The sequence below is a fragment of the Saccostrea cucullata genome, unplaced genomic scaffold (genome assembly GCF_032062105.1).
Source record: "Saccostrea cucullata isolate Sc308-1 unplaced genomic scaffold, CSIRO_AGI_Scuc_v1 ctg120, whole genome shotgun sequence".
Classification (NCBI taxonomy): domain Eukaryota; kingdom Metazoa; phylum Mollusca; class Bivalvia; order Ostreida; family Ostreidae; genus Saccostrea; species Saccostrea cuccullata.
This window is the reverse complement of record NW_026937312.1, coordinates 59,908-87,575: the sequence shown is the minus strand read 5'-3', so window position 1 is coordinate 87,575 and position 27,668 is coordinate 59,908. Positions and strand designations below refer to the sequence as shown.

Sequence of the window (27,668 nt, the reverse complement as noted above, 5' to 3'; positions counted from 1 at the left end):
AATCCATTATTTTACTGTTTTTTATACTAAAAAGTAAGTAACTTTTTAATGACTTTTATTAATATTTTTTTTTTTTTACTTTTCTAATATTATGTAAATCATTACAACACCTTCATACCTCACGAATATGAGGTGTAAGGCAGGGCGACCTTTTAAGAGGATCACAATTTATCTCGAATTTAAGGTGGCATTTAGCGGAGATCGTGTTATTGATAAAACGTCCAGGCCACTTTATCAGGAACAAAATGGCAGCCATTTATAATGTTTTAGCTATAAGTGAGTACATTTTTCTTTATTCACAAAGGCCTTATTTGAAATACCAAATAATAATTAAAGCAGATATCCTGCTTCTTATGTCAATACGATATATCCCAGTGAGCTTAAAATAAAAGAAACCACAGAGTATGACACATCTGTTTCATAAGTGGATATTTTACGTGAAAAGGACGTTAATGGTTTAATCTAACGACCAAGTGCTATAATAAACGTGATGGCTTTAACTTTTCAATCGTCAGCTTCCTTTCCTTATGCAGCAATGTACCTTCATCACCTACATACGTGGTTTATATATCTTAGTTGATACAATACGCAAGAGCATGCTCTATGGAGGTAAATTATTGACAAACAAGTTGATGAAACAAGAATATCAACAGTCACGTTTAAAGTCATCATATCGTTAGTTCTATGGTCGATATAATTTTTAAAATAATCTTGTCAGCAAATACAATTTATCATTGAGTCAAATGCTGACTGACGTTTTTCGTTACAATTGTGAAGCCATTATCTACACACTGAATATTGACGACGCATTTTTCTGTCATTTCCCCATCATGAAAAGAGGCACATAGGAGGTATGACCGGTCGGCAGGGGATGTTTTGAACTCCTCCATGGCACCTGATCCCATCTCATGTTTTGGAGGTCCGTGTTTGCTCTGCTCCTATTTTGTATTGTTTTGTGGACTTTTGAGTTTGAATACTGTTCGTTATTTCATATTTCATTGCTCTAAAAAGTTTTGATGATCAGAAAAAAATGTATTTCCCTAAAAAGAAGAGAGAAGAAAAAGACGTATTCTTCTCTGACAGCTTTCTCGTACTTCAGAAGTTTATTCATCGATCATATGTATACTTATAATTTTAAACTTATAATTTTAACACAGGAATTTTGCCTGTCTTTATAGTCTTTATTTGTGTTACAGTACATACATGACTTTACCTATATGTTCTCACGCAAAACTAGGTCCGTTCAAGATAAGCTCACCTCGTTTGCGTGAACTATTTCTTTGATATAGACTTATGCTTAACACCTACCTATTAACTAATATATTATGAGGCAAAATTACTATTTTTAAAGAAGGGACCCAAAGTAAACTAGAAGAGGACGGTTCGTGTAACACTTAACAATTCAAATTTTTAAAATGATTTAGAGTTTTAGAATGTTAATATATAAGTTCAAATTTCTAAATTTCAAAAACTCAAATTGATTTTGTATATTGAAATTAATATTTTAGTTCAAAACTCTAAATTTTCAAATTTCCAAACAGGTTTTAGAATTTTAAGTTTTTAGATTTTTACGTTAAACATTCAAAATTCAAATTTCCAAAAACAAATTTTGTATTTTAAACTTTTGAATTTTTAATCTACCGTTTATTTACAAAATTTACGCTTAACAATCTAAAGTTCATTACAGTTTTACGACTTTTGATTATTTAAAATTAACTTCAAACTTCTCAATTTCAACTTTGAAACGTTTTAGATTTTTTGAATTTTGATTCAAACATTCAAATTTCAAATAACAAAAACACTTGGAGTTTTTAGATATTTACTTCAAATATCCAAAATATCAAATTTCAAACCTGCTTTGAATTTTAAAACTTTCACAAAAACACTTTTGGTTAAGCAAAAGAGCTTTAAGATAGTTAGAATATTGAAGTGATATTCAAAATTCAAATCGAGTTTGGAAATTTGATATTTTGGATAGTTAAAGTAAAATTCTAAAACTCAAAGTTTATAGGTTATTTGAAATTAGAACATTTGAATCAAAATTCCAAATTTCTAAAAATCTAAAACGTTTCAAAGTTGGATTTTAGAAGTTTGAAGATAATTTCAAATAACCAAAAGACGAAAAAAATATTACCAAACTTTAGATTGCTAAGAGTAAACTTTCTGAACAAACGGTAGACTAAAAACTCAAACATTTAAATTACAAAAATCGTTTTTGGAAATTTGAATTTTGATATTTTAGGGTAAAAATCTAAAATATTAAAATTTTAAAACTGTTTTGAAATTTGAAATTTTAGATTTTTAAACTAAAATATTAAATTTCAATATACCAAATCAGTTTGAGTTTTTGAAATTTAGAAATTTGAACTGTTACATTAACATTCTAAAACTCAAAATCATTTTAGAAATTTGAATTGTTAAGTGTTACACGGACCGTAAACAAACTTCCAAATCATGTAATTTCGTGCAAATCAGATCGTGTTGTATCACATCGATAACAATTACAGTGAAAACACATTTCGTATTATAGGTATACATGAAGTTTGCGACGATAAATAATTTGAAAAGGCTAGGGCATCTGATATATTAAAAAAAATTCGCCCCATGCAGGTTGAATCATTTTTTATTAAACGTATCTAACCACTAATACTGAATTTTAAATATTAATGATGATATTAGTCATGATGACATGGATACTGCTAATCATTTTAATAACTTTTTTACTACAGTTGCATCAAAATTGGTGGAAGCTCTACCCACTACAAAGGGCACATACAATGTTTTGTCAAACTGTTTTAGAGGTTTTTATTCAAATAGAAATTTGTACAACAATTCTCTTACTTTAAGTCCTGTGTTGGAGACTTTTGTGTATGAAGAACTATGTGGTCTTAGTACAACAAAAAGTACTGGTCTTGATGAGGTATCAGCAAAATTTTTAAAAATAGGAGCAAGGGTTCTTGAATCACCTATAACTTCAATATTAATCAATCAATAAGTTCTGGATGTGTACCAGACAGTATGAAACAGGCTAGGGTCAAGCCTTTATTTAAAAAGGGTAGCCCACTCCAAGTAGGGAATTACAGGCCAGTGAGTATTTAAAGCGTAGTATCAAAGATTTTAGAGAAAAGTGTCTATTGTCAACTTAAGGAATTTTTACATAACAATAACATGTTGTATGAGTTTCAATCTGGGTTTCGGAGTAAATATTAATATATACATTTGTTGGACCATATTTAACTCTAAGGGATTATTTACAGGAATGATAATGTTAGACCTACAAAAAGCGTTTGATACATGGACCATGAAATATTATGTAATAAATTAGACATTATGGGAATTGAAAATCAATGGTTTAAGTCATATCTAACCGGCAGGTCTTGGTGGGTTGCAAATTTCAAAGAAAATTACCTGTGGGGTTCCCCAAGGGAGCATTTTAAAATCTTTTGTTTTTATGCTACGTTAATGATATGTCCATCAGTATAGATAAGATTGCAAATTTCTTATGCTGATGATAGCACTTTTTATACTCACATTAATGTTATCTCTAACAAACTTGGGAAGGTGCTAGAGAAGTGTTCCGAGTGGCTAATAGATGATAAGTTATCTCTCCATCTAGGAAAAACAGAGTCTATCCTTTTTGGCCGTAGTCGCAAATTAAAAAATGAAGGTCAATTTGAGGTTAAATATCACGATCATATTATCAAATCCAGTGAGTCTGTTAAGTATCTAGGTATTACAATTGATAAATTTCTAAAATGTAACCTAATAGTAGATTTTGGCCAAGGTCAATTCTAGACTGAAGTTCTTATACAGAAATGGGAAATGGTTAAATAAAAGAAGATTAACATTAGCATCTGCATTAATTCAGTGCTATTTTGATTACTGTTCATCAGCATGGTACAAAGTTTGACCAAATCTTTGAAAAATAAGTTACAAGTTCTTCAAAACAAAACAGTAAGATTTATTTTAAATCTGAGCCCTAAAATCAATTGCTTTTTAGATTCAATAAATACACTACGTGTATCTGATCGTGTAAAACAGTTAAGACTAAATCATATCTTTAACATCAATCATAGCCTAGCACCAAATTATCTAAATGAGAATTTTAATAGAAATAATAATGCTACTAGGGGAGCGTCCAATTTTAATTATCATGTACCCAGGGTTGGAGCATACAATGATTCAAATTTTTATTATCAAGCCATTTTAAACTGGAATTCTCTTCCATTGGAAGTAAAAACTATAGCCAATAGAGCTAGTTTTAAATCTGCTGTCAAGTTGCATCTCACACAAGAAGCTTCAAATGGAAGAAAGTATTTATATATAATATTTTTATAAGGGAATGAAACCTTTTTAAAATAATTTGTATTAACCTGAAACTGTGAATATGTATAATATATGTCAAATTATTTTATTCAGGCTAGGAAAATTATGTAATCCTCAATTTTATTTTTTGTCTATGCTGTCTTAGTCAATTAAATTATAATCAACTTGTACCATTTAAACCCCGAAATAAGCATGTTTTATATATTGCTTTCATGGGTTATCCTAGGCAAAGATTGATTAAAAAGATGTTTATTTGTGTTGTATGTGATAAGATCTGGTTCTGAGATCTGTATAATCCTGTGATAATGATAACTGTGATAATACCTGGAGTGATATTGTTTTAATGTGATAGCTACATGTATGTGATAGAACTTTTAAGCGACCCCTAATTAATTTTTGAATGTAATTTGTATTATGATTTGTAATGAATTTGACTCTTTGCCTGAATAAACATAATAATAATAATAATTCATCTCTTAACGAGGCTGGGGGGTGGCAGCCATTTTCAGACTATTTTGATCTCCTTTAAAAGAAGAGCTCCATATAAAGATATACAAAAATGATCAAAATTTAAAACTAAAATGTATGAATTTTTCTTTGCCAAATGAATGTTGACAGCCTAAGATACCATATCTAAAAAAATAAGTTAAATCTGGTGGTTAATTTGTGGTTAAATTGTTGACCCCCTGCCTCCTTAAACATCTTTCAGCTCTGCTTTACTTTTCCTACACCAATGCTGCCCAACAATTCTGCCAAGACATCGATACAAATGCTTGTAAATTTCTAATGAATACGAAACCGGATATGTGCCAGGACAGTTGTTTCGCAGAAGTTTGCAAAAAGACATGCAATATGTGCCGTAAGTATAAATAATATCATACAGTTAAAGCAAGTCAGTATTTCATACTTCACCGTTCTAAAATTAAGATGAAGTAGCTTATCAGATTTGGATTATTATTAGTTCTAACGTATTATTGTTAGTATGATAATATATAGAAATACGAGTTCTTTTTTCTTTCTCTTGTTTTTTCCTTTGCTCGTTTTATAAAATATATTGGATGAGATTTTATCTATTAACTCATTAAATCAAGAGATCGATAAGCGATGCTTGTTTTCATTTTCAGCTTTAGTTTGTTATCAGTGCAACAGAGAATTCTATCCTGAGTTGTGTAAAAAGAAAATTCAATGTAATGAAACCCAGGTAGGACGAAACAAATGAGAGCAAGTCAATTAAATCAAGAAAATGAAAGAAAATTTCTTCCATTTGGAAACTTATTTGCTCTTTCAGACATAATTTATTGATCAGGAAAACTAACCATAAAATTCAGAAAAAAAAAATGTAAGAATGTAAAATTAAAGTGTTAGGGTTCTGCGAAATTTGAAATCTACACAAATAACATGCCCTCTTTCTAATTGCAATGATACCTCGGCTCGTATTCGATATTAAGATTTTAAAGCAGTAAGTATAATTTTACAGATGTGTGTTGCCTCCCAAGAGCTGTCGGTGGACTTCCTCCCTGTTTATGTCTCTGGCTGTATGGAAAAACAGGTAACGCCATAAAATCTTTCATAAATATGTAGACGAAGTTCCATCGGTGGCTTGAACTTTTTTAAAGGACTTATCATTTTCTTAGTTCCAATAAACTGTCATCTTTGGTTCCCTATTTTTCAATGATATTTGTAAGAGTTATTGTGGAATTGTAAATAAAGATAGAAAACTTTGTAGAAAATGCTGTAAGTTCTTATGCCTTCGGGTTTTATTTATTTATTTATTTATTAAACTAAATGTAATTTATCCTATATATTGCAGACATGCCTTGATATCTTTGGAGAAATCAACTCAGGCGCGACGAGAAGATCTAAACTAGTACTCGGACCAAAACGAGACTATGCTTTAAACGGAAGTTGTTGTAATCACGATTTATGTAACGAACACGATCCTCAAAATACTGCAACTGCAGCGCCATCAGCTTTAACTAGACCAACAGCGTTACGTACGCCCTCAGTTTCATTATCTTTAATTTTTTTGCATCATCAATGTTTCCCACAAGATTTATGTACGGACTCTCCTCTTCTGATATAGATCCTTCTAATGACAACATACAAGTAACAGTATGTATTGCTCATATAATATTTTAAAATATAAAATTGCAATCTGTTAAGCTTTTGGGTACCCACCTCTTATTCACAACTCCTCTTATGTAACTGATTGAAATTCAATGAAACTGTCACAGAATCTTTATTACATATTGCAATTGTGCAAGGACGTTTTTTTCCTTTTTGATCGGAAACATATTTCGGGATTCCCATGGCTAAACATAGATACTGCCATTCTTTCTATAATATTTAAGGGTACTCATCTCTTATCCGCAACTCCTCCTACACCACTGAATAAAATTTGATGATAATTTCAGATTCTTCCTAATATTATGCTATGGTGCACCTGTTATTTTATTTTTTGATCTAGCACTTATTTCGGGTCTCCCAGAGCAAAACATGGATTTTGCCATTATAATCATATGGGAGGCAGGGGTATGATTTGGTGAGCTCAGTGCTCACAGTACCTCTAGTTTATTGTTTTATTAATAAGATAAAAATCTTTAAAAGCTAATGCTTGCTGGGATAATAATCTTATTTCGCATCAACCAAAATAATTTGTTTCTCAAAATAAAGCGAAGAACATAATTCTGCGTCAGTGTGTCAAAGGTAACATCATGTTTAGTGGAAAACTCACTAGTATACAGTTATTGACACATCACTAAAAGAAATATTGTCACACATTAGTACCCATAGTGATGAAATCTGTATCATTTATGAATATGGCATTAGTACATTTGTAGATTTTAATACAAAACATCAAGAACCATTGATGAACCATTATGAAAAATTATTTACATAGTTCCTTTATTTTATAATTCTATTTCATACTCTACATAAGATTTTTTTGTTTTGTTTTTGAAGCTACCTAGGAACATTTTTTTTTCTTGTAGCTGTGCAATACGACAACTTGTGTGAATTATCAGACTTAAGTACAGAATTATGCCAGAATCTCTCCAAAGTAGACCGAAATCTCTGTTCTCGTCCATGCTTCGCGCAGAAGATTTGTCCAACAACATGTGGAACTTGTCGTGAGTTTCCTATTTTAATGAGTAAAATATAGTCCTTAGATTTATATCAAATGCATGTTTTTGATTATTATAAACACATTTCTTTTAAATTTGTTCGATTTTTTCTTTTAATTGTTCTATCTAATTATACGTTGAAATCATGTTACCTTATCGTAAATCCACATCTTTATTAATTTTCTCTACAAGTGGTATTGTACAACATCGAAAAGAGATAATTGTTATTAGTATGATCAATATCTTGAGTTATTATTTACGAAAAGCAAAATTTATACATGCAGCCCTTTAAACAATTTCTGTATATCCTGATAGGAAACACTCTTTTAAACAAAAAATTAAATTAAACATTATGTTGCATTGCAACTCTGGACCTTCTCGGGAGATTTTTCTGTTTATATCTTTTTCTTTAAGAATTTCGTATCGAGACAATTCTTAATTGTGCATTTTTTTCAGGGCTTTGTTACAAGTGTGTTAATGTTAATGACCCAACAAGCTGCGTCAAATCACAAACATGCCACAAGAACCAGGTAAGAATCAATAGATGGACAAGAGAACAAAATATATGCAAGATTTATGCCACGACTTTAAAAGAAATATGTATATGAGCAGCTACTCAAAATACATAAGAATACGATTATTTTAGCATTTCCACAAATGAACGTGAGAGAATGCTTCTTCAAACACCACGCACTGTATTTCACTCAGATGTATTCATGCATGTATTCATTTAGGAGATTATTTAATGTTTATAACAAAATTAAGAGCTGAAGAATACGTATAAATCTCACAAGAGGGGAAAAAGTAAAAATAATACAGATGAAAGAAAAGAAAATAGGGGAAAAGACCCAGAACCGTGACCCTTCGAAACACGAGAGGCGGGATTAGAGGACTTGGAGGAATAAGTAGACTAGTCACACTCGCTATGTGCCGTCTAAATAGATATACGAAGTACTCCGTAGTCAAAAAAACAATTTCCAATTAATTGAAACCTCTCAGGAGATATACCACACAATAATAGGTTATATTTGCAAACAACGTCACATAACGACCGTTTAATTTTCGAAAAGCTGATTTTGAATGGGGTTGTTAAAATGTTTGTAAAATCTACTTTTTTTTGTCAGTAGCTTCCTTGGGTTTAAAAATTGATCGTTCTTAGATCATGATTTTGAACATATATGTATATATGTTCCGTCAAATAATTTGCATTCTATTGAAATATTTGGAATGATGCCAAGACGCAAAGAAACAGGTAGGTAAAAAATAATCTAATGTGAGAATTCAGAAGGTTGAATATCAGTCTAAGTTGTACTGCATTTGCTTACTACTTTTGCAGCAATGTATTGTTTTGCACACACTAGATGACAATTTCAACCCGACTTACAAACTGGGGTGTGCAGATGAAAATGTAAGTATTACAAACAATAAGTAAAATATATTAAAGTTTCCACCTTAAACTCCTAAAAAAGTTGTACTTTACGACAACTCCGCGATATCCTAAAACTTATTAAGCTAAAGGATGTATTCTGCTGATTATGTTGAGGTGTCAGGCATTTTTAGGATATGATTTTTATCCATCGGAATATGCATAATTTTTTGACGACGAACTCCCTATTATTTATTTTTTTAAATTAATCTTGAAGTATTATGTATCATAACTTACAACTTATAACTTAGAGTACCAAAAATAAAAATGGAAAAAAGAGGGGGAAAAGTAAAAATAATACAGATGAAAGAAAAGAAAATAGGGGAAACAGACCCAGAGCCATATGTGATAGTGTTCTTTCAATGTTCATGCTGCACAATTCTTTGTTAATTTTCTAATTCTGAAATCTTTTATAAGTAATTTAAAGAGTTCCTAGCAAGATCATAACGTTAGCATTGAAAGAAAAACATTTACAGAATCTCTAAAAAAAAAAAAAGCCACAATTTAAACATTTAAGTGAGCTAATTTTTTTTTTAAACTAAGATTACTTGAATAGTTTTTCAACTGACAGTGAAAACAAATTTAATATTCTTTGTCTGTACATGCATTTGTAAAATTTGGTTTTTATTTATCTTCAAGAGTTTCATTTTGTGAAAATTGTTTGAATTTTGCTACAACTTGTAGCAGATTTCGAGCAGACTGGGCTTTGATAAAATGAAGTCTGGTTTCCCATCATATATTCAATGCATATCTCAAACAAATGCTCATTCACTCATATTCTTTTTCATCTTACTTTGTTTTTAATGAAATCAGATACTAGTAACTAAGGCACAAAATTAAAAAAAAAAAAAAGATACATGAAAGTTTTCTAAGTAGATTACATCATTTTGTCAATTTAGAAGAAAAATAGTTTAAAAAAAACCCTTTTCAGCATGACCTCAACAAAAATCCATTGTCTGTAAGAAGATGGGGGGGATAAGGCGCGCGAAGTGCCTACAGTGCGACAGATAAGAAGTGAAAATTTTAATCTCAATTAAATTCAAATTTTATTTGATATTTCATCTAATATGAAAGTATTCTTTATGTAAAATCTCTACAATTTACAAAAATCTCACAAAATCAGAAAATATTTGCCTATGAAAAAGCTTACAAACACTAAAAAGAACAAAAACGATCATTTGCTCGTACTTTAACAAAATTTTTCAATATGAGTGGGTCTTCGCTCCATTTTTTTGAAAGATGATCCTAAAAGTTTGCAATAAAATACACGTTTTTTGGTTTACAAAAACATGGAGCGATGACCCACTATACCTTAAAAGTACACTTTTATGACACAACATTCGCATCTTTCCGAGAAATACTTCAAGTCTATTAAGTCGCGGGTCATATTACAAACATGATTTAAATGGCAAAAATCACCATGAGTGATGTAGCATAGTGGTTAACGCGTTAGTCTCACAGCAGTATGCTATTGATACGTCGGGTTTTTATTGCTAGGGTTCGAATCCCACGAATACCATTTATTTTATTTACTTTATGAAAGAAAATCTTTTAAAAGATTTTTTTTTCTCTCAGAAAAGTTTTTTTTTTCTCATAATTTAAAAAATTTCAATAATTAGAAGTTGATTGAAATACTCAATTCAAATACTGAATATGATTTCTTAATATCGTACACTATAGGCCTTCTGCCCGCCTTGTTCCCCCATCTTCTTTTAAAGAAAGATAATTTAGATATGTTTGTAATTTGGACTTTTGTTAAAGTCGGTTTCATGATCTTAGAGACATGGTTTGTCTATTCTTACCTTTGGAAAAACTTCACTGTAAGCAATTTATATAATCATATCATCAGATTTATACATTTTCTAGTTCTATCCTATTCAACAAAGTGTTTAAGTGTATTTATTTTAAAATCAGATATGCCAAGCTTACTTTGGAGGCACTGGAATAGCGGGAATCGCGGGTGTGGCTGGACGGAAAAGAAAGGATGACGGACTGGCCGGACATTGCTGCGATAAAGACTACTGTAATGGTAAGATGATTACGTCATTCCTATTAATAAACTGCAGCCTCAGTACAAGAATCTTTTCAAATACTTATATTAGAATATAATCATCAGTCTATCGATAATAGTATAAATAAAAACGGAAGAGAGATAAACGAATTACAAAATCAAAGCGGCGTAATATTCATTGACATTTTATTCAAGTACGTTCAAAATTCATTATCTTAATCTCGAATTAATGCGACACTACAAAACTGAATTGATTCAGAGGTGTATTGTTTTGAAGGTAAAATAAAAGAAAAAAGTGGCTAAGACTTTCTGATGAAATTCACATATCCATGGTATTCAAAGATTTTCAAGATATTGATTGATTGATTGTTGTTTAACGTCCCTCTCGAGAATTTTTCACTCATATGGAGACGCCACCATATAACGGCGAAAGGCTTCAAATTTTTCCTATGCTCGGCACTCAGGGCCATTGAGCAGGGAGGGATCTTTTTCGTGCCAGCACCTACTGCGACACGGGACCTCGGTTTTTACGGTCTCATCTGAAGGACCGGTCTCCACGTCCCACAGTGGGATTCGAACCCGCGACGTAAGGATTGACTCCTTACTTCGCGACTCTAGAGCAGACGCTCTAACCACTGCGCCACGCTCAAGATATTGAAGTTCTACCGTCAGTAATTGTTTGAAAAAACCCCGAAGTTATTTATAGAATTTCTTTTTACAGGACCTCCTCCTACCACAACGACAGAAGCCACGACATCACATAGCACCACAGGAATGAGTCCAGACACATGTAAGTCATGAGCTTGAGATAAAACATACTATCTATCACATCTGACGCACCTGTTTCATATTTGGATATTTTACTTTAAAAGGAAGTTAATGGTAATCGAACAACAAAGCTCCATGATAACTTTTCAATTGACAATTTCCCTTACTTATCCGCAATATGTCTTCATCACCTGCATACCGGGGTTTATATCTCTCAATGATTCGATAAGCACGATCCTACTCTACATATTTACAAATATACATGTATCTAAACCGAGGTTAGTTCTTGACAAATAAGTTGATGAAACAAGAATATCAGCAGTCTCGTTTACAGTCATCATTTGGTAAGTTCTGTGGTAGATTCAATGACCTTTTCCAGCGAATACAATTTATCATTGAGTCAAATTTTGTCTGACTTTTTCATACTTTATTACCATAGTCTATTATCCGGTATGTACACATTGAATCGACGACGATATATTTCATGGATAGTATTTTTCACATTTCGATTTATCTTTTTTGCATAGATTAAATATTTTTATTTATTTCTATATAAATTAAAAATAGAAGACACAGAAGTAAACAAAAAACATGAAAACAACCATTTTATTTATTCATTTTATTAGCTCTACTGGTCAGAGACCAGAAGAGCTTATGCGATAGTAATGCGTCCGGCGTCCGTCCGTCTGTCCGTCTGTCTGTCCGTCTGTCTGTAAACAATTTTTCAAAATGCTACTCCTCCTACAGTTTTGGTCTAATTTCAATATAACTTGGCACACAAGTAGACTACACTAAGATACATAATTCTGTGTATCGGTTTTTGATTTCGATGAACGGTGTTGCCGTGGTTACTAAAAATAGAAATTTCTGTGAAATTCTTTCAAAATGCTACTCCTCGTACAGTTTTGGTCTGATTTCAGTATAACTTGGCACACAAGTAGACTACACTAAGATACATAATTCTGTGTATCGGTTTTTGATTTCGATGAACGGTGTTGCCGTGGTTACTAAAAATAGAAATTTCTGTAAAATTGTTTCAAAATGCTACTCCTCCTACAGTTTTGGTCTGATTTCAATATAACTTGGCACACAAGTAGACTACACTAAGATACACAATTCTGTGTATCGGTTTTTGATTTCGATGAATGGTGTTGCCGTGGTTACTAAAAATAGAAATTTCTGTGAAATTCTTTCAAAATGCTACTCCTCCTACAATTTTGGTCTGATTTCAGTATAACTTGGCACATAAGTAGACTACACTAAGATACATAATTCTGTGTATCGGTTTTTGATTTCGATGAACGGTGTTGCCGTGGTTACTAAAAATGGAAATTTCTGTGAAATTCTTTCAAAATGCTACTCCTCCTACAATTTTGGTCTGATTTCAGTATAACTTGGCACACAAGTAGACTACACTAAGATACATAATTCTGTGTATCGGTTTTTGATTTCGATGAACGGTGTTGCCGTGGTTACTAAAAATAGAAATTTCTGTAAAATTGTTTCAAAATGCTACTCCTCCTACAGTTTTGGTCTGATTTCAGTATAACTTGGCACACAAGTAGACTACACTAAGATACATAATTCTGTGTATCGGTTTTTGATTTCGATGAACGGTGTTGCCGTGGTTACTAAAAATAGAAATTTCTGTGAAATTCTTTCAAAATGCTACTCCTCCTACAGTTTTGGTCTGATTTCAATATAACTTGGCACACAAGTAGACTACACTAAGATACATAATTCTGTGTATCGGTTTTTGATTTCGATGAATGGTGTTGCCGTGGTTACTAAAAATAGAAATTACTGTGAAATTCTTTCAAAATGCTACTCCTACAATTTTGGTCTGATTTCAGTATAACTTGGCACACAAGTAGACTACACTAAGATACATAATTCCGTATATCGGTTTTTGATTTCGATGAACGGTGTTGCCCAGGTTACTATAAATAGAAATTTCTGTGAAATTCTTTCAAAATGCTTCTCCTCCTACAGTTTTGGTCTGATTTCAGTATAACTTGGCACACAAGTAGACTACACTAAGATTCATAATTCTGTATATTGGTTTTTGATTTCGATGAACGATGTTGGCGTGGTTACTAAAAATAGAAATTTCTGTAAAATTGTTTCAAAATGCTACTCCTCCTACAGTTTTGGTCTGATTTCAGTATAACTTGGCACACAAGTAGACTACACTAAGATACATAATTCTGTGTATCGGTTTTTGATTTCGATGAACGGTGTTGCCGTGGTTACTAAAAATAGAAATTTCTGTAAAATTGTTTCAAAATGCTACTCCTCCTACAGTTTTGGTCTGATTTCAGCATAACTTGGCACACAAGTAGACTACACTAAGATACATAACTTTGTGCATTGGTTTTTGATTTCGATGAACGGTGTTGCAGTGGTTACTAAAAATAGAAATTTCTGTGAAATTGTTTCAAAATGCTACTCCTCCTACAGTTTTGGTCTGATTTCAGTATAACTTGGCAAACAAGTAGAATACACCAAGATACATAATTCTGTATATTGGTTTTTGATATGATGAATGATGTTGTCGTGGTTACTAAAAATAGAAATATCTGTAAAATTGTTTCAAAATGCTACTCCTCCTATAGTTTTGGTCTGATTTCAATATAACTTGGCACACAAGTAGACTACACTAAGATACATAATTCTGTGTATCGAATTTTAATTTTGATGAACGGTGTTGCCGTGGTTACTAAAAATAGAAATGTCTGTAAAATTGTTTCAAAATGCTACTCCTCCTACAGTTTTGGTCTGATTTCAGTATAACTTGGCACACAAGTAGACTACACTAAGAACATAAAGAGACTTTATCAACGATCATTATTCTATTTAATGCTGTTTATAAAGTTTCAAATCCCAGCTGCTTAAGTACTTTCTCTTCCTTTGCTATAAGTTCAAACCAGTAGAGCTTCAGTCTCGACAGAGACTTCTGGTTTATTTATTAATTCATTAATTTATTTATCTATTAATATTGTAGCAACAAACGCACCTCAGAATATTACAACCCCTGCTACTCAAACTACAACTGGTGAGAAAAAAAAACTATTAAATTATATTCTTTAACAAACCAGATATGAAATTCTTTTAAACATCTTTTAAATAATATATATTTTTAACACATTTAACCAAGAAAAGAAATTATTTACTTTAACACAGATTTAGAATTTATTTTCATGATACTTGACCAAAAAAAAATCATTATCTATCCTTTATTGAGAATAACTGCAGCTAATATTATTTTAAAAACAATTACAAGTAATTTTTTTTTTTATAGAATTTGGCGTTTTTTTTTGTGTGTGTGTGTTTTATTCTAATTATTTTTATTGATTGCAGTAACCCTGCCAACACTGCCAGTTCCCACTCAGACGACGCCTGCACCAGGTAAATTAAACAATTAAATCTAAAAAAAAATTAAAAATTCAATTCAAATTTATAATAAAAAATTTAATTTAAAAAAATCAAATTAAACAGCTTAAAATAAGTACAGTATAAGCATTCCTGTTGACCATCTGCAAAACTCTTATCTAAAAAAAAACCCAGTCATTTATTTTACACAGTAAATGCAAAGATTGATAGATTGTAGTTGTTTAACGTCCCATTCGAGAATTCTTCACTCATATGGAGCCGTCACCATATAACGGGAAAGGGCTTCAAAAATTAAACTTTATCCGGCACTCAGGGCCATTGAGAACTGAAAGATCTTTATCGTGTTAGCGCCTACTGCGATACGGGGGCTCGGTTTTTAAGATCTCATCCGAAGGACACGGAATTTTCACTTAAATTGCCTAGTGCATGGCGAAGGAACAGTTGCTATCCATTTTACATCGACATAGGTCAGTCACGGCCGAGATTCGAACTAACGATCTTACAGTCTCGGAGCGAGCATTCTACCGACTGAACTACCGTGGCAGTAAACTTAAAGAAAACTTAGAACATACTACTAACGACATAAAAGTACAAACTTATTCCAGTATTTTGGATAGAATCTTGGAGTAAAAGGTTAATCTTGAATGTCATTAGAGTGAGACCTCTAAAATTGTCCCGTGTCCCATGTCCTAGTCGGTTCTGCCACATAAACGACCTAACGTGCTATCGCTACTCGATGACCTTAATGCCTAATAAAGGTTTTAATTTGCTGCTCTCAACCTGAGGGTCCTAGATATTGAATATAAGTGAAAATCGCCAACGTAAAGCACAACAAACGATCAAATCCGAACTGTGTTCTCCTGTTTAGCGTAACCCCAATATCAAGAAACCATCCTCAAACAGAAGGTCCAGAAGTGGATTTTTGCGCTGCATTTCTATATAATACTTCATAACCTAACATAAATTCTTTAAATATTTATTCAAATGTATAAATTCTTGAAATATTTGGATAAATTAAAATACTAGTATGTAAAGACTTATTGTATAAACATTGCCAGATCGTGCATTAAAAGAGTAAGACTTTTGAAAAGAGGAAGTACCTTGATTTTATTGGAATATATAAATCAGTAACAAAACTCTCAGAAGCTTTAACTTCAGTGTGAATCTTTGTTTCTGAAACTCCTTTCTGAGATAGATTTTTTTTTCTATAAATCCTTGTATAGATCCAACATGTGCAGATGTAAGCAGCAACTGTGCCATTGTCTCCTATAGCATTCTATGTAACGCAAAGGATAACTCCTCTCTTACCTATGCCATTGAAAATTGTCCAAGTACCTGTCGCCTGTGTAAAGAGTATGAAGGTAGGTGTGTAATTGCATCATGGTTAAATTTAGAAACTTCTAAAAGTTAATTGATATTTCCCGGATTTCTTCTTACGCTTGAACTTTTCCCAAAGTCAATTCAAAGTCACCCTGAATGAAATCAAATCATTAGATGATAAATGGAATTTATTATGGATTCAATCGACATTTGGTAAGAAAGTTAAAAATTCTGGACCTGACGAATTTCAGTTTTTCTTTAAAAGAAGTACAAAGTTTGTCCCAAAACAACTCGTACGTATTGCGTACCGTATACCAGCAACACTTTCAGTTTTTGCAGAGTGTTGCAAATGCAAAATAAATATTTAAATTGCAATAAAATATTATGATGTTATAGCATTTGAAGGAAACCAAAAATAAATGATCGACCTACGATAATATTTTCAGTTTTTAGCTCACCTGAGCCGAAGGCTCAAGTGAGCTTTTCTGATCACATTTTGTCCGGCGTCCGTCCGTCCGTCCGTCTGTCCGTCCGTCTGTCTGTCTGTCTGTAAAATTTTCACATTTTCGACTTCTTCTCAAGAACCGCTGGGCCAATTTCAACCAAACTTGCCACAAAGTATCTTTGGGTAAAGGGGATTCAAGTTTGTTCAAATGAAGGGCCATGCCCTCATTCAAGGGGAGATAATTGGGAATTAATGAAAATTTAGTGGCATATTTTAAAAATCTTCTTCTCAAGAACCACTGTGCCAGGAAAGATGAAACTTATGGGTAAACATCCTCAGGTAGTGTAGATTCAAATTTGTCCAAATCATGACCCCCGGGGGTAGGGCGGGGCCAAAATGGCCGACCAAATTTTTACATAGAAATATATAGGAAAGTTCTTTAAAAATCTTCTTCTCAAGAATGACAAAGCCATAATTCATCATATTTATATGGGAGCATGCTCAGGTAGTGTAGATTCAAGTTTGTTCAAATCATGACCCCCCGGGGTAGGGCGGGGCCAAAATGGCCGACCAAAGTTTTACATGGAAATATATAGGAAAATTCTTTAAAAATCTTCTTCCCAAGAATGACAAAGCCATAATTCATCATATTTATATGGAAGCATGCTCAGGTATTGTAGATTCAAGTTTGTTCAAATCTTGACCCCCAGGGGTAGGGCGGGGCCAAAATAGCCAACCAAAGTTTTACATAGAAATATATAGGAAAATTCTTTAAAAATCTTCTTCTCAAGAATGACAAAGCCATAATTCATCATATTTATATGGAAGCATGTTCAGGTAGTGTAGATTCAAGTTTGTTCAAATCATGACCCCCGGGGGTAGGGCGGGGCTAAAATGGCCGACCAAAGTTTTACATAGAAATATATAGGAAAATTCTTTAAAAATCTTCTTCTCAAGAATGACAAAGCCATAATTCATCATATATATATGGAAGCATGCTCAGGTAGTGTAGTTTAAAGTTTGTTCACTGTTCAGATCATGACCCCCCGGAGTAGGGCGGGGCCAAACTGGCCGACCAAAGTTTTACATAGAAATATATAGGAAAATTCTTTAAAATTCTTCTTCCCAAGAATGACAAAGCCATAATTCATCATATTTATATGGAAGCATGCTCACGTAGTGTAGATTCAAATTTGTTCAAATCATGACCCCCAGGGGTAGGGCGGGGCCAAAATGGCCGACCAAAGTTTTTAAAGATATATATAGGAAAATTCTTTAAAAATCATTTTCTAAAAAATAGCAAATCCATGATTGGTCATGGGACTACTTTTGGATTTAAACTTTACAATAAAAAGCCATTTTCTACTTTTTCCTACCCCTAGTGCTCAGGTGAGCGATGTGGCCCATGGGCCTCTTGTTAAGAATAGCATTGTCGAAAAGAAAAGTGAAATGCATGACGTCAGTCGTGATCTTTGTCGATAAAAGTAGGAATCATGATCGGGTGTGGAAGACTTAAATCTAATTTTAAAAAATATAACCACGGGGTACTTCAATAAAACTGAAAACTGAAACTGCTTCAAAAGTGGAATTTACTACCTTTTTTGTTTTCTTTTCAGCTTGGAAAAATTCACAAGGTTGGTTGATGATTTTGTGTTATTTCAGAATATACCAGAAGTTCAATGTAAATAACATTTTTTCTATAATTCACACAAACGTAATAATACTTTGTATATTTCTGCAAATACTTCAGCACAGATATTGTCAAAGACTACTGTATTTGACAGAATCATTATCTAGTACTCTGAGTGTCTTTGTTCAAAATGTTTAACTCATATTTGGATGGTCTTCAAAAATCCTGTAACTAAAGTTCTAACTATCTAAGATATGAAATTTAGAATAACCACACACACACATGTAGTATTCGGGAAGAAATATAACTAGATTGTTTTTTATACAATTCATTGTATAATTATTTGTCCTTAAAAAGTGGGATCTATTCTTGTTATCTTCCATAAATAAGTGTTCGTCCATCCCTTTATAAACAATTTAAAACTTCAGTTATTTGAAAAAAAGTATTATAAATGAAATTTATAATATTTTAACGTTTTTGCTTGAAAATATCATAAAGATGAATTATTTCAGAGATAACAATCAATTACCAAGCTCAAAAAAAGTCATTGAAAAAGCGTATACAAATTTAGAGCAGAGCAAACACAGACGTATTAAAACATCGAAAGAGGAATCACCCTCCGTGTCCTCCATGAACAAGAAAACAGAGAATCCACAGGAAATTTAGTGGGTAAATACTAAACAATTAGTATAAAAACTTAAGTCCGCAATCGACTAACTGATAGTTTGTATTTGCTCTGATAGGATCAAAGAATCGACTGAAGAAACGATTTTAAACGAGTTTGTTGAAATTATTGTATTATCAACTTGTTTTGTCAATAACTTGCCTTATTTTAGAATTGTTTGTTCGAGAGCATGCTCTTGCATATCGACTCAACTGGGAGACGTAAACCCAATATGCATATGGTAGGGATATATCGCTATACATAACGCTTGCTGATTAATACTTTAACTCTGACAATCACAGAAAATAGCCAACAATGAATGTTAACGTCTTCTAGGCAATTAATTTAACCTCTAGAGTTTTTCACGGTTTTGTGATTTATGCGCTTTTGACAGATTTGTATTGTTTTTATTTTTTTTTCGATCGATCACTGGTAATTTATAATCTTTTTCACGGCAAAGTCTCTGACTATACATTTTTTTCCACTGAGGCAACATTTTGCTAAACACTTAATCTCAAGAGCAAGAAATATTTGTAACCAATATTGCGGAAATTTCACATTCAAAAAAACATTATGTTAACTTTGATTTACTTTTAGTCTCAACTACGCCGGTGACTACACCGTTTCCCTGTGTTGATGCTCTTCCTAGCTGTTCCGTTTACGGCCCCGTGTTCTGTTTGGATTCTACTCCTGCAACCCGACAATACGTCATTCAGTATTGTGCCTTGACCTGCAACCTGTGCTCAGAATACTTTAGTATGTACAGTGTAATATAAAAAAATCCATATAAGCGGATGTTTCTAAAAATATAAGGTTATGTCACAGAGAAACACTATTATCTTATTCTGCTTAGTGATATCTGAAAGAATCCCGATTAAGGGATTCAATGAATTATCAGAATGCTCAGTTTGTGATGTATTGAAATTATTCTTATTTGGGTTGGTGAATGGTTAAAACAAACACTCTATTATACAATCTTTTGAAACTATGTGTGTTTAGTTTTGGATGGGAAAACTCAAAAGAAAAGACATGTCGACAAATAAGCTATTGCAATTTGCAAAACTCAACATTTTGTGAATGTGTATGAGTAAGTTTTTTTTTTTTTATGAAAATTGATAAAATGCAAATTATCGTAATTCACAGAGTATACGTGTTATGATTGAGATGTCATATAGGCTAATTGTCAGTCATATCATAAAAACTATTTCGATTAATTTTAATTTTTCTAAGACGTCAAATACATTACCTTATTATGTCCGAACCAATGATTTTGACAATAATCATAAAATTCAACTTTGTAATGATATCAGTTTAATACGTTGTTTTCTCTATTACAGAATACAAAGAACAACACGGGGCAATCAGTAGCGGATAAAATAATCTTCGATAAATAATTTTTATTTCAATAAATGAGTGTTTGTGATAAAAAAAATTTTTAATTATTATTTCAAATGAAATATTTATTTTACACGTTTATCGGCATATAATTATACGCTGGTCACGTGATAAATCCTGTGAAGTCCGTATGCCAACAGATATTTAAGTATTTGCTAGAACTTTTGGAATTATACACGTATTCTAATAAATTGCTTGAAATGGCATTATTGGACAAAAAGTTAAGCAAATATCAGTCAGCGTTTAACGTAATCATAGACTAAACTTGCTGACAAGTTTACTTTATCGATCAAAGAACTTGGAAAATGATGGATTTAAACGAAACTGTAAATTATTTTGTTTTAACATCTTGTTTGCTGAACACGTTTCTTTTTTCTGAGAAATGGTTAGTACGTAGAGCAACTGAGTGTAGCCAAGTGTTAAGGTATTCTCTTCGTGATCGGAAGTCCTGAGTTACATTCTCATTTGCTGCACTCCGTCCAAGAATATTCATTGCTTAATCATTGGTGGCGAGTATGTCTAAATTTGAATCTTTCACAGGAAAAGGTTGTCGTCTCTATATGAGTATATTTTAGTAATGACACAGTAAAACAATATAAAATCATTCAAACAATTAAATCAATTGGAAGATGTAGGAGGGCTGTTGAATAAATAATGTCCTCGGTGCTCAGAAAGAAGCAAAAGACGCTTTTCAATGATTTAGTCTTCATGATTTTACTTATTAATCTTTTTTAATTAAAGCATATGTCCGTAACATTTTTTATCCCATTTCTGATTGTTTTTAGAACTCATTTTTTGGTATGACCCTTAGTATAATGGAAAATGGCAGATCCTATGATTTCCTGGACTTGTTTCTTCCTTCTGAAAGGTGTTTTTTCAAGTTTGGAAATAGAAACAAGTCAAAAGGTTAAAGATCTGGCGAATATTGTTAATGTGAAAAAACATTAATTTTCTGTTTATCCCAAAAAACCCCTTTACTCTTCAGGACATGCGGGTTTGGACGCTGTCATGAAGAAATTCAATGTAGTGGATTCCCGATTCTGGATCCTTCCTCTAATAAACCTTTCGATTTTTTTGCAAAAAATTGCTTTCTAGAGTCCTCCAGAAATTAAACTGTCTCCCCCAATACGAATTTGAACAACAATACCACTAATATTTTAGAAAATTGCATATAAATATCTGTCTTTGTGCTCTTGCATACCTTTGCTCTTGTCAGACCTTCGCCGATTTTATAAAGTACATCTTATGGCAAATTTTGTTTTGAGGGTTTTAAGCAATAGATTCATGTTCCAATATCTGTTTGAATATAAAACAAATGTGGATAACTACAGTTACTGATATTTTAAAATAATTCTTAAGACTTTCGTACACGCTGTCGTTTTCACTCATTTTTCAAAATATAGGGTGACCTTTGAGTACCAAGCTTTTTTACCGTCAAACGTTTCTTAAAAACAGTGTAAACTACTCCCGATATGATGTCTGTCATATTTGCTATGTGTCTTAAAGTCAATCATACATCATTAAATATTATTTATTGAAATTTGGCGAACAGCATATAAGTTGTTTTAATTTTTGTTGGCTAGGACGGTACCCATTTTTGATGCCCATTATATAATTTTTTATCATTGTAATCCACCTGCTCATTTGTCTATAAAACAGGTATTGGTTGCTGTAAATGTCGCATATTTCACCGAATATTTCTTTGGGATTTTTAACAAGTTTTACAGCAGCTTTAATTAAGCTTTTATTTTCACTCTAGTTTACTGATTGTTTACCATTCATTGTTAATGCAGTTTCTCGAATAGTCCTTGTTTCCCAGCTTCTCACGATGAAACTATGTGATTAAAAGTGGTCACATAAACTGTATTAAATTCATTAAAGATTCAGCAATGAGGGAAAGTCAAGTTTAATGTCATATGACATCTGTATTGTGTGTCACACAGTTCAGGACACTATAAGAATATGTTTCTGCATTGTTTATAGGGATGTCGTCATTTGAAGAGTAATATTCCTCACGTTTATCAAAACTTTCATTGTCAGTTACTACTTACGTGTACGTCTGTTTCCAGAAAAATCTCGCTTTCTCTTTTATTTCAAGTTTCAAGTGTTTTCTTCTTAAACGTTTTAGAAAAAAATAAATTCCATTAATGAAAAGGCACATTTTGTACCCATGGGATTGTACCGGTAACAGAAAATCCAAGAATGTTTCATTTACAGTCAAATCTCAAATCAAATCATTATTAACATTATGTGCTCTTAAATGCGGGCAATAATGAACAACTCAGTTCGTATGTACATGTACCTGAAGCACATTTGCAGCTTTGTTCTGCAGCCATTAAAATGATAAAGCGAGTGTTTGTGAATAGAGCATTTATTACATTACAAATGCCAAATAAAATGAAAAATTTTACAATTTCAGAATGCAGCAGAAGGTGGGGTGCAAAAAATATCCCACACCTTCAACACAAGAAAATCAGTAATCTGAACAATAATAAAAATGTGCATGGAGGTTTGAAGGGGGGTGGAGGAGGGTAAAATTTTAAAACCACGTTTTTTGGAGCCAAGCGGAATTATGAATATGGGTTAGGCTAATAGCCGTAAATAGAGGGCGCTTGGAAGCTATAACCCGGAAAAACCCCTCAAGACCCAAACATTCATACACATTATTAGTAAATCAAAATACAAAAACTTTGAGCATTTAGATCCCATAAATTCCTTTATATACATAAATACACTTATGTGCTCTTAAATGCGGGCAATAATGAACAACTCAGTTCGTATGTACATGTACCTGAAGCACATTTGCAGCTTTGTTCTGCAGCCATTAAAATGATAAAGCGAGTGTTTGTGAATAGAGCATTTATTACATTACAAATGCCAAATAAAATGAAAAATTTTACAATTTCAGAATGCAGCAGAAGGTGGGGTGCAAAAAATATCCCACAAGAGGGACAATGAACTTATAGAGAAGGGTCCCTCGCCCCACCCAAAAATGTGCTTCAGTTCAACATGAGTATGATAATAAACAAATAAATTGATATACGGATCAATGGAATACTTAAGAGGAACAGTAATCGATTCACATTCAAAAATTTTATATAAAGTTTTGTCATCTTGTATTATACACATACTCATCACACTAATTAAATATTACTGTTAAGTTATAGACCATACTGCATAGAAACGAAATTTATGTTCTTACACAAATAATCCTCTGTTTAAATTCCCCTTGTTTTATCCTGCCCATAAGGAACATAGCCTTGTCCGAACATTAACCAAATATAAATATATGCGTATACATGTATATTGTCTGTTAAACGATAACACAAAATCAAGTAATAGTAATCAGCATGTCCCGCTATATACAATGCACTAGATGGATAATGGAAATGATCCATATAAGAAATTCTAACATATAAAACACACTAGGCTTGAACAACAATACCACTAATATTTTAGAAAATTGCATATAAATCTGTCTTTGTGCTCTTGCATACCTTTGCTCTTGTCAGACCTTCACCGATTTTATAAAGTACATCTTATGGCAAATTTTGTTTTGAGGGTTTTAAGCAATAGATTCATGTTCCAATATCTGTTTGAATATAAAACAAATGTGGATAACTACAGTTACTGATATTTTAAAATAATTCTTAAGACTTTCGTACACGCTGTCGTTTTCACTCATTTTTCAAAATATAGGGTGACCTTTGAGTACCAAGCTTTTTTACCGTCAAACGTTTCTTAAAAACAGTGTAAACTACTCCCGATATGATGTCTGTCGTATTTGCTATGTGTCTTAAAGTCAATCATACATCATTAAATATTATTTATTGAAATTTGGCGAACAGCATATAAGTTGTTTTAATTTTTGTTGGCAAGGACGGTACCCATTTTTGATGCCCATTATATAATTTTTTGTCATTGTAATCCACCTGCTCATTTGTCTATAAAACAGGTATTGGTTGCTGTAAATGTCGCATATTTCACCGAATATTTCTTTGGGATTTTTAACAAGTTTTACAGCAGCTTTAATTAAGCTTTTATTTTCACTCTAGTTTACTGATTGTTTACCATTCATTTTTAATGCAGTTTCTCGAATAGTCCTTGTTTCCCAGCTTCTCACGATGAAACTATGTGATTAAAAGTGGTCACATAAACTGTATTAAATTCATTAAAGATTCAGCAATGAGGGAAAGTCAAGTTTAATGTCATATGACATCTGTATTGTGTGTCACACAGTTCAGGACACTATAAGAATATGTTTCTGCATTGTTTATAGGGATGTCGTCATTTGAAGAGTAATATTCCTCACGTTTATCAAAACTTTCATTGTCAGTTACTACTTACGTGTACGTCTGTTTCCAGAAAAATCTCGCTTTCTCTTTTATTTCAAGTTTCAAGTGTTTTCTTCTTAAACGTTTTAGAAAAAAATAAATTCCATTAATGAAAAGGCACATTTTGTACCCATGGGATTGTACCGGTAACAGAAAATCCAAGAACGTTTCATTTACATTATTAACACTCTGCATTTATACATAAATTGATAGTGTGACTCTACAGGTTAATTTTCGTTTATTATTCTGTCTGTAGTCTATAGTAGCAAACCTGCATTCCAGAATAAAGTTCCTATTAAATTGTATTGAAAAAATATTTTCTTTTTTATATCATTTCAACAACCTTTATTGCCTGACTCAGTGGTAATAGCGTTTGTCATAAAGTCGCAGAGTGAAGTGTTGATCACCGGTTAGAATCCCAATACCGGACATGGAGACCCGTCATTCGGATGATACCGGATATAAATGAAGTTCCGTGACTCGCACAAAATATCGCAGACTCCTTAATTAAATGCCCACATTTTTAAGTAAAGATTTAAATTTGCATCCTCTAACGACCAGTTGTGGTAGTGACTAATTCTTGAAGAGACGTTAAAAAATACAACAACAGAGCATGTGTTAACAATGCCTTGCTTCTTGTTTTTTATTTTCTAAATCACATATATGGTATCCAAATATGGTGTTTTACTTTTGTGTTTTATGCTAATCAGAGAACCCCAGGAAACACCTAACCGCTGGATGAGGCCAAAGCAGCTCCCAAGGCAGCAAGGGCAAGCAGACCAGCACCGCCTCCTGCAATTATGGGAAGAATTGACCTGATCCTTCTGGTGGTAGTCGATGCAGTCGTGGTAGACATGGTCATGGTCATCATAGTTGTAACTGAAATATAAGCATATAATCAACTGATCCTGTAAAGTAAGCTTTGAAGTTTTTGAATGCGTAAAGCCTATAGTTAAAGTACATATAGACGATTTTTCATGGAAACGGAATTTTTAAAACGTTATTTCTTCTCGTTTAACCGGAATTCCAGATAGTCTTTTTCACCACAAAATAAATTTTTACCTTATATTTTGATTCATTTATCCGGACGGTAATTTTTAAACTGGCCTGTCAACTATGCTAAAATTTCTTGTCTATACATGTTTGTCTCTTGACTTCAATAAACTGAACTGAACATATATTTAATTCGTATTATATAAGAGAATAAATTTTGTAACTTTTTCGTAGTCGGCACCAGTGGGACTAACGTTTTTTAAAGTATTTAAACATTAAAAGATATTTATATAAAGCAACATTCTTTATTATTGCCAACAATATGAGAGGCCATTTAACTATAAAATCAAGGAATTTAGGTACCCGGGCACATCACATATCCGGACAAATTGCCTGGGAAACAGAGCGTCCGAATAATTGAGGCTCCACTGTAACATACAAGTTAAGTGAACTATTGATACATACATTCACATTCCTCTCCGGTGAAGCCTGGATTACAGCTACAGAAGACAACCCCGTCACCTACTATACATTCTCCGTCATCCCCACAGGAATCATCATCGAGGGGATCACAAGGAGCCGCTAAAAAAGTTAATTGAAAGTACGTTAAAACTGTTAAATAGGAGTAACTGCTCATTTCTTCCTATATTCAATCATTATTCTGAAATAAATATATCATTTTATTTATCTATAACCAGAATATGCGATTTGAAAAAAAAGGAAATTTCAAAAGAAACCCAAATATTGGATGCAAATTTTCTAAAATATTTTTTAGTCATTGTGAATTTTACTTTCTGCATGATTATAGTTAGAATATAGTGACTAAAATTTTTACGCAAAGACTTAAAATTCAAAAATAGAGGGGTTTCATAAGAAGTAAGAAAAAAATTAAGAAAAAAAAGGGGAAAACCTTCTTTTATTAGTCATTTAAACTTTATCATAAGCTTTTTATATCAAATAATTTTATATACGAAAAAATTTTTAAAATGTCTTTGGACACGATTGATTTTTGATTTTGAAGATCCAAGAAGAATCTAAAGTTGTAAGCGTTTCTTCTAGAAATATATGTACTTGTGAAATTATAAAAGAATCTCTTACGAATGCATTGGGTAAAAACAATTCCACCGATAAGATTTGGAGAATCCTGCGGAAAAAATCCTTCATCACACTGGCATTGACCTTCGGTTGTGATGCATTGTGAATTTGGTGGGCATTCCACGGTTGTGGTGCAGTTACCAAACAAAATTTGGGCTGATGAGAACTGGAACTGCATGAACAAAGCAAAGCTGAAAAGGAGCATCTGAGTCGACCACATTTTCATATGCTCCAGAAAGACAGAGTCTCAATACAATTTAACTTGTACCTGTAGACTGGTATTTGTAACTGCCATAATTTAGGTTATTTATATTAAAATTTCTAGGGTGTAAACGCATGTGAACAGTTCTTAACAAATAGGCATCAAGTGGTATTGAACAGGATGGTAAAATAATGATTGACGGGTATGCCAATTAATCAATCTTTACATGCTGCACAATTACATGTTATCAGGGATTGTCGATAGATACTCCCCTTTTCAGAAAACTTTCAATATCTAAAAGGTGAAGAGAAGAAAAGGTGTCACTTTCTCCTTTTTGAGAGAAAAATATGTTTAGAAATTATATAAATTATATCTTTTACTGTTGGATCAACATTATCTTTTCGGAGGTTGGTATTTACTTTGCTCTTTTGTTTGTATACCTTCATTCATTATGCCAGATTAATGGGTTACCTTCAAAGCTTTTAACAGAACAATTTCCCATAGGATTTAACTTAGTTCTAATTCAATGTATGCTTTAATACTT

General features: G+C 32.4%; 2 protein-coding genes across 2 annotated transcripts; one reads left to right on the top strand and one right to left on the bottom strand.

Annotated features, from left to right (window-relative positions):
- The first annotated feature begins 190 nt into the window (after positions 1-190).
- Positions 191-20,527, top strand: LOC134247878 (uncharacterized). The gene is made up of 16 exons (XM_062730277.1): positions 191-276; positions 5,036-5,185; positions 5,451-5,527; positions 5,804-5,875; positions 6,137-6,320; positions 7,317-7,454; positions 7,905-7,978; positions 8,785-8,856; positions 10,789-10,903; positions 11,607-11,675; positions 14,658-14,708; positions 15,014-15,061; positions 16,270-16,407; positions 18,428-18,445; positions 19,703-19,861; positions 20,443-20,527. Exons 1-16 carry the CDS (start codon positions 246-248, stop codon positions 20,478-20,480), a joined length of 1,434 nt encoding a protein of 477 aa, XP_062586261.1. The 5' UTR covers positions 191-245; the 3' UTR covers positions 20,481-20,527.
- Positions 20,528-25,452: 4,925 nt separating this feature from the next.
- LOC134247861 (slit homolog 1 protein-like) lies at positions 25,453-27,219 on the bottom strand. Its single transcript, XM_062730262.1, has 3 exons — positions 26,926-27,219; positions 26,293-26,409; positions 25,453-25,713 (listed from the first exon to the last, which is right to left on the bottom strand). The coding sequence occupies exons 1-3, from the start codon at positions 27,146-27,148 to the stop codon at positions 25,562-25,564; spliced, it is 492 nt and encodes a 163-aa protein (XP_062586246.1). The 5' UTR covers positions 27,149-27,219; the 3' UTR covers positions 25,453-25,561.
- Between the last annotated feature and the right edge of the window lie 449 nt (positions 27,220-27,668).

Excerpts from the sequence above, each read along its gene's own strand:
- LOC134247878 (XM_062730277.1), top strand. The coding sequence starts at position 246 with ATGGCAGCCATTTATAATGTTTTAGCTATAA. Across the intron at positions 6,321-7,316 it reads AACTAGACCAACAGCGTTAC|CTGTGCAATACGACAACTTG; the intron begins GTACGCCCTCAG and ends TTTTTCTTGTAG. Across the intron at positions 11,676-14,657 it reads AGGAATGAGTCCAGACACAT|CAACAAACGCACCTCAGAAT; the intron begins GTAAGTCATGAG and ends TTAATATTGTAG.
- LOC134247861 (XM_062730262.1), bottom strand. The coding sequence starts at position 27,148 with ATGAAAATGTGGTCGACTCAGATGCTCCTTTTCAGCTTTGCTTTGTTC. Across the intron at positions 26,410-26,925 it reads TGTTTTTACCCAATGCATTC|CGGCTCCTTGTGATCCCCTC; the intron begins GTAAGAGATTCT and ends TAACTTTTTTAG. Across the intron at positions 25,714-26,292 it reads CACCGGAGAGGAATGTGAAT|TTACAACTATGATGACCATG; the intron begins GTATGTATCAAT and ends CTTATATTTCAG.